The sequence below is a fragment of the Bufo bufo genome, chromosome 1 (assembly GCF_905171765.1).
Source record: "Bufo bufo chromosome 1, aBufBuf1.1, whole genome shotgun sequence".
In the NCBI taxonomy this organism is placed as follows: domain Eukaryota; kingdom Metazoa; phylum Chordata; class Amphibia; order Anura; family Bufonidae; genus Bufo; species Bufo bufo.
The window spans coordinates 771,133,063-771,147,470 of record NC_053389.1 but is presented as its reverse complement, the minus strand read 5'-3'; the positions used below and the strand labels follow the sequence as shown (position 1 = coordinate 771,147,470).

The window sequence follows — 14,408 nt, the reverse complement described above, 5'->3', positions numbered from 1 at the left end:
GCTCATACCTACCTCTGTCTCCTGGATCACCCAGGCTCATACCTACCTCGATCTCCTGGTTCACCCAGTCCCGTCACCCTCCTCAGTTATGTTCTCTTTTCCTTCCGAACCTTATGATCTGCCCTCTCAGGAACGTGTCCTGATCGTTCTCTGGTACGACATTGGGATCAAGGTCAGGTGACCCAACACATCGATACAGGTAGTAGCCTCTAAGCCAGGTACGTTGCCCAGACCGACTCAAGCCTTCTCATAGGCACCAGTCGTACTACGTTCCGGTCTCAGTTAGTTATTCGGGACCATTTTCTTTCTTTACAGGTTTAAGCATGTCACATGTTTCTGACACGGAGGACACCATGTCTCTCCCTGGAACGTCCGTCTCAGGCCAGCCGGGCAACACGTCCCTGAGAAGCTGGACGATTCCCAGGCTCATCGCGGAACTCAATAAAAGGGGCATCCCTCACCCGGCCTCTGCCCGCAAAGCAGAGCTGTACAAGCGGCTGATGACCACCCCGGGTCCGTCAGGCGTCCAGCCGTGCACCACGGACACTCAACAGTCTTTGAGGCATCTGCAAGCCACCATTGACTCCTTGGTCGGCATGGTGACTGATGCCCAGTCCAGGGTTTCGGTACTGGAGTCCCGGGCCCCGACCCCTCCCCCCCAGGCTCCATACCTCCCGGCCGAGTCCGTGGTTCCTCAGACGGCCTCCGTAGGTACGGCCATTTTCACTCCCAGGGTGGCCCCGGCTCATTTCATCCCGGACGGCATTAAGAAGGAGATTCTGGCGGGAAAGGATGTGAACTTGGCGTCCATCCTTATCGTTTCATAGGACCTCCCTGAGAACAGGGTCATCAACTGTGGTGACGTCTCCCTTGTCCTGAGGGCCAAGGACGCAAGGCTGAACCGAAAGCTCACTATCCCGGAATTTGTTTTGGCGTTCAGCCTGTTCAGGGATGTCGTGTGCTCGGCCCAGCCCACAAGAAGGGAGGAACTAGATTCCTACCTCTATCTGGTCACCGATCTGGGGCATAAGTACGGTGGCGCGTCATTTTATGACTATCACCGCTCCTTCTCTGCGAAGGCTGCGGCTGCCCTGGCTCAATTCCAGTTCGTCACCAATTGGGCAAATATAGACATGGAGTTGTTCTGCCGCCACTTCGCGGGCCTCAGGGCCCCGTCCTGCTCAGGGTGCCAATCCATCTTCCATTCCGCGGACTGGTGTCCGAACGCGGTCAACCCTGTCCAGCGTAGGTCCCTGCCTGGTCCCTCAGGTCTCCAACTGGGCACCCCCGGAGTGGACAAACTGGGCAGGCCTATCGTGTACCTGGGCAAGAGCCAGGTCTGTAATAATTACAACAGGCATGGCTGCGGCTTCAACAGTTGCAGGGCCCTCCATGTCTGCTCACAGTGCTTCAGGGCTCACCCGCGTTCCGCCTGTCCCAAGGGGTCGGCGAAGCAGCTATGACTAGCCGACATTGACCTCGACCTCCTTGGAATCCTTCTGCAGGGCCACCCCGACAGGGGGTTTGTGCAGTTTTTGCTGTCCGGCTTCACAGAGGGATTTCACACGGGCCTCATTGCTCTGCCGCAGACGCCTTGGGAGGGCGGCAACCTGAGGTCGGCTTCTGAAGACCCGGCAGCGGTTGAGGAGTTGCTCCAAGCAGAGGTTGACAAAGGGTTCCTAATCGGGCCACTTGAGTCGATACCGTTTTCCTCCTGGCGCATCAATCCCATTGGCCTGGTGTCCAAAAAAAATACGAATAAAAAAAGGTTAATCTATGACCTGTCCGCGCCTCATGCCTCTGCCGTCCCCAGTCTCAACTCGCTCATCCCATCCGAGGAGTTCTCCATTAAATATTCCTCTATAGACGAGGCGATTAAAGGTATAGTAAACTCCGGCAGGGGTTCCTGGTTGGCAAAAGCGGACATCTCAGACGCCTTCAAGCTCCTCCCCGTCAAACCGTACTTATGGGGTTACTACGGGCTTAGATGGGCCAATCGCTATTATTTCGCAAACAGGCTTACGTTCGGGTCGAAGAGTAGCCCTTGGTTGTTCGACCAATTTGCCAAGGCCCTGCACTGGATCCTCGTCCACCATGGCGGATTACCAACGGTCATCCACTACCTCGATGACTTCCTGATCATCGAGGGTCCACAAGGCAGGTCGGGCAACCTGGCTACTCTTCTTCAGATTTTTTCCAGCCTACAGGTCCCGATAGCCCACGCAAAAACTGAGGGCCCCGCCCACAGGGTGACGTTCCTCGGTATCACCCTGGATTCCATCCGGATGGAGGCCAGCCTCCCGGAGGAAAAACTGGCGAGTTGCCGTGCGGCAATTTCCCACGCCATGTCCGTAGGCTATCTGTCCAGGGTGAAGCGCCAATCCCTGCTGGGGCGTTTCAACTTCGCCTCCAGAATTATGCCCCAGGGCAGGGCTTTCACCTCCAGGTTGCTCCAGCTACTGCCTTCGGCCCCTGACCAGAACAGCATCCAGTTTGTGGCCCACATCAGAACGCTGGCCTCAGGTCTCGGTTATAACCCGCTGGCCATCACAGGACACTCGCTCCGAATCGGAGCCGCGTCCTCAGCATCAAAAAACGGGGTCCCGGCTCATGTGATTAAGTGCATGGGTAGGTGGCGCTCCTCTTGCTTCACGAGATACATCCCGAACCCGCATGTTGAGATTTCCCAGGCATTTTGTAACCTTGCTCTCTGAGTGGTGTTAAAGGCTTTGGTCACTACTCTGCTCTCCTCGTTTATTTTTGCCCACTACTAGGCTTACCCTCGCTCCTGGCTTCCGGCACAACACAGCCAGCTAGGTTAGGGGAAGCGCTTCACCCTCTCATCACAGTTAAGCCTCTCCCATAAGTGTGAAAGAGCCCTTAGTCGTTCCTTCTCCTCTTTACTAATCTATCCATAGCAGAGAACAAAGTGCGATGAAGTGGGAGTCCACAGGGCGTGGGAGCAGCGCTTATCTCTGCACCCATGTGTACACTTGAGGTGCTGTCGGGGGCTATAAGGGGGGGGGGGGAGGAAGGGCTGCCCTGCGACTTGTTTATAACTGGGCTGATATTACTAATACATGGTACAGGTCTGTGTCTGGGAAGAGCCGGCTTTGGCTACTTTCACACCTGCGTTCGGTGCGGATCCGTCTTGTATCTGCACAGACGGATCCGCACCGATAATGCAAACGCTGGTATCCGTTCAGAACGGATCCGTTTGCATTATTCATTAAAAAAAAAGTCTAAGTCAAAACGGATCCGTCCTTAATTACATTGAAAGTCAATGGGGGACGGATCCGTTTTCAATTGCACCATATTGTGTCAGTGAAAACGTATCCGTCCCCATTAACTTACATTGTAAGTCAGGACGGATCCATTTGGCTCCGCACCGCCAGGCGGACATCAAAACGCTGCAAGCTGCATTTTAGTGTCCGCCTCAAAAGTAGAGTACAGGCACAACGGAGACCAAACGCAGCCAAACCGATGTATTCTGATTGGATCTTTATCCATTCAGAATCCATTAGGGCTGAACTGATCCGTTTTGGGCCGCTTGTGAGAGCCCTGAAACGGATCTCACAAGCGGACCCCGAAACGCCAGTGTGAAAGTAGCCTTACAGAACATTTGAATTTCAGGTGAATTCCATTACAACCGTCACGTTTTTCTTTTTATTTATTTTTTTTTGTCCGATTCCAAGAAGCCAAATTTTTGGGACTTTTTCATTACAGGAAATCTGTCACCTGGATCATCGCTATAAAACGAAAACTATTGCCTTGTAGCACTTTGTACCTTCTTTACGGATGTGATTTTCTTTCCTTGCTGCTCGGTTTCTATCTTGAGAATATCCACTTTACTCCTTATGCGAATGAGCCAGCGAGATGCCCAGAGGGTGTTATTTTCATTCAAAGATGCCCCAGGACACCCTCCAGCAGAGCCCAAGCACGCCTCTCCTCGGCTCATACTCTACATCACTAACAGCGGATAACCCCACCCTTGCCTTCAGCATTGCCGAGAAATCTTGCGTCGCTTCTTTTCCTTCTCTTCCAGCAGAGGATGAAAACGTCACAGGGCCTGGCGCATGCCCAGAGAAACATTTGAAGCTGATGCCCTCGGTTGAGGCAGTGTTCAGAACTGAGGGCATCAGATTCACTGCGCAAGCCCCGAGCCCAGTGACGTTTTCACCCTCTGCTGGAAGAGAAGAAGCGCTGCAAGATTTGTCGACGATGCTGTAGGCAAGGGTGGGCGAGGTTATCCGCTGATAGTGACGTAGCGGGGGGGCTTCAATGGCGCTTCTGGGGGTGTAGAGTATGAGCCGAGGAGAGGCGTGCTTGGGCTTTGCTGGAGGGTGGCCCTGGGCACTCGATAGGGGCGTTCCTGGGCACCTTTGAACAAAAATAAGGTAGTAAGCAGTGGCCTACCGCCAATATAGGCAGACCACGCAGCTGCTATGGGGCCCGTGGGAGGGGGGGCCCCGGAGTGCATGGAAGGTCCCGCCCCCTACATCTGCTCTGCAGTTATCGCCAGGCAATCCATCCCTATCTGATCAGACCGACGGTGTTCTATCAAAAAAACCTACCCTGTGAAAATACCATACCCCACGTGACTTCCGGTGAAGCGATCAGCTGGAGAAGGGGGTGTGCGCCTTAGCGCAAGCGCACTATCGGCCAGGGATCGCTCGCACAGCGAACCGCGAAGAGACCATCAGATCTCCTTACCCCTCAGTGCGCACGCGTGGACTCACGGACACTGCACATGCACCCTCAGGGGTAAGGAGATCTGATGGTTGTTTATCTTCTGAAATCTCCTTACCCTCACACTTCTCAAATCCCACCCAATAAGCTGCTTAAATGCTTAAATCCCCCCCAATATGCTGCATCCACCCCCCCCCCCCCCCCAGATTGCGCAGTGTGAGGGTAAGGAGATTTCAGAAGATAAACAACCATCAGATCTCCTTACCCCTGAGGACGCACACGCGGTGTCCGTGAGTCCACAGAGGGGTAGGGAGTTCGGATGGTGGTTCGCTGTGCGAGCGATCCCTGGCCGATAGTGCACTTGCGCTGAGGCGCACACCCCCTTCTCCAGCTGATCGCTTCACCGGAAGTCACGTGGGGTATGGTATTTTCACGGGGTAGTTTTTTTTTATAGAACACCGGTGTTCTGCCGAAAGTCTATAGTTTGCCGAAAGTCTATAGCGGAAGTCACGTGGCGCGCTGCGCAAGCGCACAAGCGTACTTCAGCGAAGCGTTCCTGCAGCCTCCACTGCAGTAGTATGCACACCGCGCGTGCGCACACTTAAGGGTATAGATTTCTTAAAGTGACAGTCATCTCCATTAAAATACAGCTCGGCATTTAGTAAAACTAACTCTATGCCGCCATTGATAGTAAAGAAGGAAATGGATAGTAAAGAAAGAGATGGTTAGTCTCTTTCTTTACTATCCATTTCCTTCTTTACTATCAATGGCGGCATAGAGTTAGTTTTACTAAATGCCGAGCGCAGCGAGGCCGAGCCCGATGCGTGGCGAGCGAAGTGAGCCTGCGAGGGTACAAATTAATGTAGATGCTGTATTTTACTGGAGGTGACTGTCACTTTAAGATGATGATTCGGATGATTTGTGGAAGTGCGCTTGTGCGCTTGCGCAGCGCACCACGTCACTTCCGCTATAGACTTTCGGCAAGCTATAGAGATCTGGCAGAACACCAGCCCAGGTTGCGATATCACACACTGATAACACTGCCGGCCCATCCTCTCTATCATACTGTACTGCAAGGAAGCAAGGGCCGGCTCCCAGCTCCCACCACCCGCTCTTCTCTGCTGCTGGACGGCATTTAGTTTTACTTTGGTGAAAGGGACAGCACAGCACCTTGCAGGGCTTGTTCCTGTCTCCACATGAGCAGACATGTGGGGTCTCTGCAGTGCGAGGAGGAGCCGAGGCAGCAGCAGGAGATAATGGAGGCACTGCTCCTTCTGACCTCCTGTGTCACTGTGCCTCCAGTATAAAGTGCAGTCCCTCTCTGGTCCTCCTACACAGCAGTAAAGTTAGAGTCCTGCACATCTTGTGTCCCCCTGTTGTTCCAGCCCCTCACAGACCTCTGCCCTCCAACTATCTGACCTATACTTCATGCAGAGCTAAGACGTTATGTCTCCCAGTGACTCCCCCCCCCCTCCCCCATCAGTGGCATTTCAAATTTTCCCAATTTTCCCAGCCCTCATTCCCCACGTATGATGTAATGTGTCTGGAGGTTATATCAGCGCTGGAGCGTTATAAGAGGAGCGGCTGATATCAGTCACATAGGATGTAAATGTCTCTGAACATCATTTAACTCCTCAGGTGCCACGATCAATGCCGATCGCGGCACCTGTGAGTGAAGACGGAGGAATGCGGTTCCCTCTAATAAAAAAAATTATGATTTATCCGTAACGGTTTCAAAAGGTTATTTATACATTGTATTTATTTATTTATTTATTTATTAGCAAATGGGTGTGTCTGGGGAGGAGCCAGGGGTGGGTTATGGGCGGAGTTAGGGGGTCCAATTCTGATTCTTGCTATGGGGCCCAATGATTTTTATGTAAGCCCCTGGTAGTAAGTGCTACATGGCAATAGTTTTAGTTTAAAAGCAATGATCTAGGTGACAGATTTCCTTTAACACATGTATAAGGCTACTTTCACATCTGCGTTTTTGTTGGATCCGTCAGGGCATCAGCAAAAACGCATCCGTTCAGAACGGATCCGGTTGTATTATCTCTAAAATGAACAAGACGGACCCGTCCCTAAAACCACTGTAAGTCAATGGGGGGGCGGATCCGGTTTTTATTGTGTCCGAAAAAACGCATCTGTCTCCATTGACTTACATTGTGTTTCATGGCATCTCGCTCAGTATCACATGGCACACACAAAAACGCTGCTTGCATCGCGTTGTGCGCCCCATGGGAACGTAGCGAAACGGAAAGGAGTGCCTTCTGATAAACTCTGTTTAAGTTCGTTTAGTTTTGTCGACTTTTACAATTTTACTTTCTTTTTACGGAAGAACATATCTGCATACAATACGTTAGTCACGAGTTCTTTATGGTTATTGTAATTACACCTGCTGCCAGCAGGGGGAGCTCTTACGTTTTAGATGATCTGCTTGACGTGACTGTATGTAAAGAGGGAGGGGCCTCCATGTCTATAAATTCTGTGAGCCAAGTCTGGATTGCTCAGAAAGGCATTTGACAGCCTTGTACTTCTCCTACTACTAACACTGGATTATAAACGCTTTGATTTTATGGCCCCATATGGGGGGAAGGCCAAATCTGTTTTACTGGTTATGACCCCAGCACTGCGGACTATGAATCCACGATTCCTCCTTTTCATCTTCTTCCTGCTGGTGAGTTTACATTAATAATAATAATAAATTTCCTTTCACTGTGTAGAATTTAAAAGTTGACGTTTACACAATTTTTTTATTTTTTTTTTATCTACTTACGGTACCTTTTTTTTTACATTTGCAAAATTTGGTAAACTTTTTTTTTTACTCTACATTTGAAGTTAGTTATACATTTTCTCGACTTAACTTAATGTGAAAGTATATTTTTTGTTGGATCCATGTTTTATATTTTTATGGCTTCTATATCATGGATTTGTATTGTCTCCGTGGTACAGGAAGAAATAGAGCGATGACCATTCAGACAAAAATACGGATTCACTGAAATAACTGGCATAAAACTTGGCTAAATGTCAGGGCGGCGACACTTGATTGATAGATGCCTAAATCTATTTATCTATTTTTTATGTGTAATTTTTTCAATGTCATTTAATTCTACTGAATGAAGTGAGTAATTACCTGTTAACAAGATACGGAATATGAGGAAAAATATTGTAACAATTGTATTCGGTCAAGGAAAAAAAATATGTTTTTAGGTCATTTTATGATTGTTGGGTAATTCTAGCACTTTTTTGTTAATTGGATTAATTCGTAAAAGACAATGTACATTGCGGGTATTTTCTACCTGAGAATAGACTATAGAAGTGAAATGTAGTAAAGGCTCATGTAAACGACCGTAGGTAATACCCGACCTATGGGCCCATAGTGTACCGCCACATACAGATGGCTCCTTTCTTACCTTGGTTCTTGGTTTGAAAAATATCCTGATATGAGAGGCGCTAGATCACCAACTTTGTAAAAAAATAAAAATCGTGTTTTTTCATCTGGCGTCATGAGTAAAAGTGAAGTTTTTTTGTCATTCGGCAAGACACATTGGTACCGGTGATTTCATACAGAGGTCGTATCCGTAAAAATCATATGAAGAGGATGCGCTATAGGGACTCCCCGAATAGGCACCAATGACATGGTTTTAAGTACGATATATAAGAATTTTTATTTAATTTTTTTTAGTTGTGAAAAAAAATAGGTGATTGTACAACGGCCATGACTGTATGTGTGTATATATATATATAAAGATAATTACTGAATGGTGACACAATCTGCCGGTTACACAAGTACAGTCCTCAGTTACTAACCGTCTGTTATATTGGTACTGTCGGTAGCAGTTATTAGGGGAGGAGAACCCGTTCCAAAGTTGTTTATGGGGCCATCAGCTTGGCCATCTCCATACTTTCCATAGAGGAGAGGACCATGCACATGCAGTAGAAGGTCGAGTGGGACTGGAACCCTTACCAATTTCTTTTTGCCTAGGAGCCTCCATAAACTCTAATTGAATCCTAATGCATAATGCTGACCAGACCAAGACCTTAGCCTCAACTTCCTCCATGATTTACCCACAATGTAGCTGTGAGTCCGCTCCTGTCCGTGTATATCGGCCGTCGTATTCCCAGTAGAACATATCTGCTCATACCAGCTTCATGCAAATACAGTGAAGGAGTTTAAGCATGCATGGGATAGGCATAAGGCCATCCTTCATACAAGATAGGGCCAGGGGCTATCCATAGTATTCAGTATATTGGGCAGACTAGATGGGCCAAATGGTTCTTATCTGCCGACACATTCTATGTTTCTATGTTTCATACTTCTGAAGCAAGAGTTACGACATACTGGAAGTTCTAGAATTAAAAAGTGCAAGTCATTCTTTATTGTGCAGTTAACAGTGGAACTTCTGAAATATGATATAGCGGGCGCCAGCAGACGTCACACCGTTGTTTTTGTTTTTCACTCCCTGCCTTCCAGGAGCCATCACATTCACACAGCTGTACGAGGGCTTGTTTTTTGCAGGACAAGTTGTACATTCTAATGGCACCATTTAATATTGGCTACGATGTAGTGGGAAGCTGGAAAAAAAAAATCTAAATGTTGTGGAATTGAAAAAAAAAAATGCAATTCTGCTGCAGTTTTATGAGGTTTGATTTTACGGTATTCCCTATGTGGTAAAACTGACATGTTCCCTTCATTCTCCGGGTCAGTACGTTTACAGTGATGCCACATTTATATAGTTTTTCTTGTGTTTTGATGCTGAAAAAAAAATTAAAACTTTGTAAAAAATTTTTTTTATTTTTTTTATTTACCATACTCTGACCACCATAACTTTTTTATAGTTATGTCTATGAAGCTGTGTGTGGGCTCATTTTTTATGCAGGACAACCTGCAGATTTTATTGATACCATTTTGGAGTGGTTTTTATTACTTTTTGATCTCTTTTCATTCATTTTTTTTTTTTAGGGGGTGAAGTGATGAAAAAATGTCAAATCAGCCATTTTAATATTTTTTGTCCATTACACTGTTCGCCGTATGGGGTAAACTATTAATAGTGCGGGTGTTATGGGACACGGTGATGCCCATGACATCTATCTTTTAAATTTATTTTTATTCTGGTGAAAAGGCGCTGATTTGAATTTCTATATGATTTCTGTTTTTTTATTTTTTTTTTAATCTTTTTTCTTGACATTTTAAAGACCCCCAAGTGCCTAACAACATACAATTGTCAGATTGCTATTTCTACTTAGCAATGGATTTAAATATACTGCCAAATTGAAAATTCGATATATTCCGATGTAGTGCTGCCACCTGCCACAGTGGAATATACCTGTGAAAGGCATTGAAGCCTCCAGCAGGCTCTGGCCTTTCACAACAAATTAACAGCTACCCCGTTTGCCACGTGGGGAAGCCGTTCCAGGCCCAGAAGTGCGGCTCTTCCAGCGTTTCACCTCTCAGAGGCATCAGGGGTTAAATGTCTGCGATCGGCATGATCACACTGATCTGTAATTGACTTGCTGAACAGGTTCCACATTTCAGGTCATTTTAAGGGAATTTGTCACCAGTGACCTCCCTATACAACTGGTTCACCTGATTAAAACGTTGTTTTTCTTTTGTTGATTCAAGGCTCCATTCCTGAGTTACAACATCATTCTTATTATGCAAATTAGGCCTCTGGTGCAACGAGGGCATCGCCGTTGCTCTTGTTGCACCCAAGCTCTGTTATTTTGTGTGGCCAGCTTCTACCTCGCTGCTTTGATTGACAGGGCCAGACAGTGGGAGAGCGGCAAGGGAAGGGCCACAGAAATGAGTGGATCTGGGGTGCAACAGGAGAAAGGGCGACACCCTCATTGCACCAAGAGCCTAATTTGAATATTAAGAAAAAGTATAATAACTCGGGAATGGAGCCTCGTTTTAATCAGGCGAACCACAGCTGTGTGTCTGATGCAAACAGTTGGATAGGGAGGTCGCTGGTGACACATTTCCTTTGAAGCTGACAATGGTAGTAAGAATGCAGGGGTGACACACGTTTTGTCGTCCCTGCATTTTCTGGTGTATAGATGGTTAACCTTGTAACCTCATTTATTATGGCAATGAATGTACTTCCTGAAGCTTTTCTTTGGTCATGATGGATCCTTCAGATCTAGTACAATTCATTACACGCTCTGTAGAACACACGATTAACGCTGTTATTAGGTCATCTGAATACTTGGAGATTGGTTAAAGAGGACGTGTCCTGACATGTCTGCTTCAGTAATTACTTGCATTCCCCATGTAATAACAATTCTGGAGCATCTATTCTTATGACTCTATGCTGTGCCATTCCTCTGTTATTCCTACTAGAATTGATAAATTAATTAATTACCAGCCCTCGGCAGTAAAAGTCCAGATGGGTGTTACCGGTTGTGGGGTATCCCTGCACAGTCTGATACTGCCCAATCAGTGTTGCTAGTGTCAGACTGTACAGGGATACACCCCCAACTGGTAACACCCAGATGGACCTTTTTTTGCAGACTGTTAGCAATTCGTTCATAGTAGGGATAATAGAGGAATGGCGCAAAATAGAACTAGAAGAATAGACGCTCCAGAATTGTTATTGTCTGGGAAATGCAAGTAGTGACTAAAACATATGGAAATAAAATGAAAAAAAGGAGTCGAGCGAAGAGGTACAAAAGAGTTGAGGGAGAAGGGAACCAGGTGCGAGGCGCCAAAGGATACCACGGAAAGGTGGATGAGCGAAAATGGTGGCTGAAAAAGTAGGTAGATGTATGGAAGAAGGCAGCTCCCCAAACCAAGAACTCGGTACACACCAGTGAACTGCTGAAGTGATATGGGACGAGGAAAAAAAGGTATACAGTGCTACGGCATGCTGGGGGCACCGCGGGGGGTGTCAAAAGGGCGAGACACAAGGAATGATCTGAATTATTTCCAAATAAAGGAATCACCACTGTTATATACTGATCACACATAGCAGTGAATACAAGTCACAAGTAGCAGATCAGTAAAGAGAGGAAAAGATGGATGACAAATGTCTTCCCCACCCATGTGACATACAGAAACCGATGACATCATCATGATATCGCAGGTTTCCATAGCAAAGGACTAAACATGCTTTTTGTGACTCAGCACTTATTTCAGCTCTCTGAATCTTAAAGGGGTTGTCCGAGTTATGGAAAAAAAAAAGATATAGCACTGTAAATCTGATGTCCAGCGATATATAACTGAGCTAAGCAAGTTTTAGGCAGAAAATATCTGTTTCCGCATTTCCCTGGTTCTCTTCTCGCCCTTTGTTTACCTGCAATAACAACAATCTCTGCCCCTCCCCCCGCTCTGCTAAGGGAGTGAATAATAGAGCTGCCCTGAGTGACATGTCTGCCTGCTGGGAGACTCTGCAGCATGTTGTATGTGTAGGACTACAAGTCCCAGCTGTATAATGACACTGCTAAGGGAGTGGATACAAGTGCTGCCCTGAGTGACATATCTGCCTGCTGGGAGACTCTGCAGCATGTTGTATGTGTAGGACTACAAGTCCCAGCTGTATAATGCTGGGAGATTTAGCAGCATGTTGTATGTGTAGGACTACAAGTCCCAGCTGTATAATGAAACTGCTAAGGGAGTGAATATGTCTGCCCTGAGTGACATGTCTGCCTGCTGGGAGACTCTGCAGCATGTTGTATGTGTAGAACTACAAGTCCCAGCTGTACAATGACACTGCTAAGGGAGTGGATACAAGAGCTGCCCTGAGTGACATGTCTGCCTGCTGGGAGACTCTGCAGCATGTTGTATGTGTAGGACTACAAGTCCCAGCTGTATAATGACACTGCTAAGGGAGTGGATACAAGTGCTGCCCTGAGTGACATATCTGCCTGCTGGGAGACTCTGCAGCATGTTGTATGTGTAGGACTACAAGTCCCAGCTGTATAATGCTGGGAGATTTAGCAGCATGTTGTATGTGTAGGACTACAAGTCCCAGCTGTATAATGAAACTGCTAAGGGAGTGAATATGTCTGCCCTGAGTGACATGTCTGCCTGCTGGGAGACTCTGCAGCATGTTGTATGTGTAGAACTACAAGTCCCAGCTGTACAATGACACTGCTAAGGGAGTGGATACAAGAGCTGCCCTGAGTGACATGTCTGCCTGCTGGGAGACTCAGCAGCATGTTGTATGTATAGGACTACAAGTCCCAGCTGTATAATGCTGGGAGACTCAGCAGCATGTTGTATGTGTAGGACTACAAGTCCCAGCTGTATAATGCTGGGAGACTCAGCAGCATGTTGTATGTGTAGGACTACAAGTCCCAGCTGTATAATGCTGGGAGACTCAGCAGCATGTAATATGTATAGGACTACAAGTCCTAGCTGTACAATGACACTGCTGATACACACACGATCTTCCCCTACCTGCAATGCTCTGCAGAACTTCTCTTTCAGCTCCTGTGCCCAACATTTGTCTCCTCACTGCCTGCAGCTACACAGTAAACACTTCAGCCCTGATTATGTGCAGCTGAAGGGGTTAAGAATCCTGGGAGAGAGCAATAAGCAGCAGCCTGCAGTGCAGGGGGGCGTGGCCAGCACAGTGACCTCTCCTGTACAGATCTCTCAGGCTTTTGCAGGAACATTATCAGAGCAGCGAGAGAAGCTGACGTCACAGGTCATGTGACCCTCGGTGAAATCTGAGAAATGAGCCACTGGAGATAAAGTAAGTTAATTGGAAAGCTGTTACATTTGCATAGTAGGAACATAGAAAGAGCAAAAAAATAACTCGGACAGCCCCTTTAGGTACAGCCAGACTGATAACTTAAAGGGGTTGTGCCACTATCCGCAAGTGTTTGATTACTGGGGGACCCCAGCGATCATGACAAAGGGGGTCTGCAATGCCACCGAACTGCCCCATCAGAATGGAGCGGTGGTGTGCCTGTGCGCCCTCCACTCCATTCACTTCTATAGGACTGGCAAGTATAGCGCATATAATTTATGGATAGCGGCTCACCCCACTCAACTAGTGGACCTAGGTGCTCATGTTCCAGGACTGCCCCACAGTCCTCTCAAAGAATAACATTTAATAAATTTGTGGTGGAATAGGCGCTCTATCACCCGGAGTTGTTAATAGAAAACTAATATTGTATTGTTGCTATATTCACGGTTAAAATTCCTCAAAAACATACAACATACAATCTATATATATAAAAAAGGACGTATGTATGTATGTATGTTCCGAGAAAATTCAAAAACGCAGCCATCCATTTCAACAAGGAGCGGCCACCGTGAAAGTCGCAGTTAAAGGGGCGGTCATTGCCAAAGGGGCAGCCATTGTGAAAGTCACTGTTAAAGGGGCAATCACCGTTAAAGGGGCAATCACTATGAAAGTCACTGTTAAAGGGGCGGTCACTGTTAAAGGGGTGGCCACTGTGAAAGTCACTGTTAAAGGGGCGGTCACTGTTAAAGGGGCGGCCACTGTGAAAGTCACTGTTAAAAAGACGGTTACTGTTAAAGGGGCGGCCACAGTAAAAGTCACTGTTAAAGGGGCGGCCACCGTTAAAAGTCACTTTTAAAGGGGCGGTCACCGTTAAAGGGGCGGCCACCATGAAAGTCACTGTTAAAGGGGCAATCACTGTTAAAGGGGCGGCCACTATGAAAGTCACTGTTAAAGGGGCGGCCACTGTGAAAGTCACTGTTAAAGGGGCGGCCACTGTGAAAGTCACCGTTAAATGGGCGGCCATTGAGA

The 14,408-nt window shown here is 47.3% G+C and overlaps 1 protein-coding gene across 4 annotated transcripts in view; it reads left to right on the top strand.

The window, feature by feature from the left end:
• The first annotated feature begins 7,198 nt into the window (after positions 1–7,198).
• Positions 7,199–14,408, top strand: part of LOC120986301 (tumor necrosis factor receptor superfamily member 26-like) — a 38,419-nt gene continuing 31,209 nt past the window's right edge. For all 4 annotated transcript variants that reach the window (XM_040414800.1, XM_040414799.1, XM_040414802.1 and 1 more), the window contains exon 1: positions 7,199–7,363. In XM_040414800.1, the coding sequence (XP_040270734.1) occupies positions 7,262–7,363 (102 nt within the window). In that variant the 5' untranslated portion in view covers positions 7,199–7,261. The remainder of the gene's footprint in view (positions 7,364–14,408) is intronic.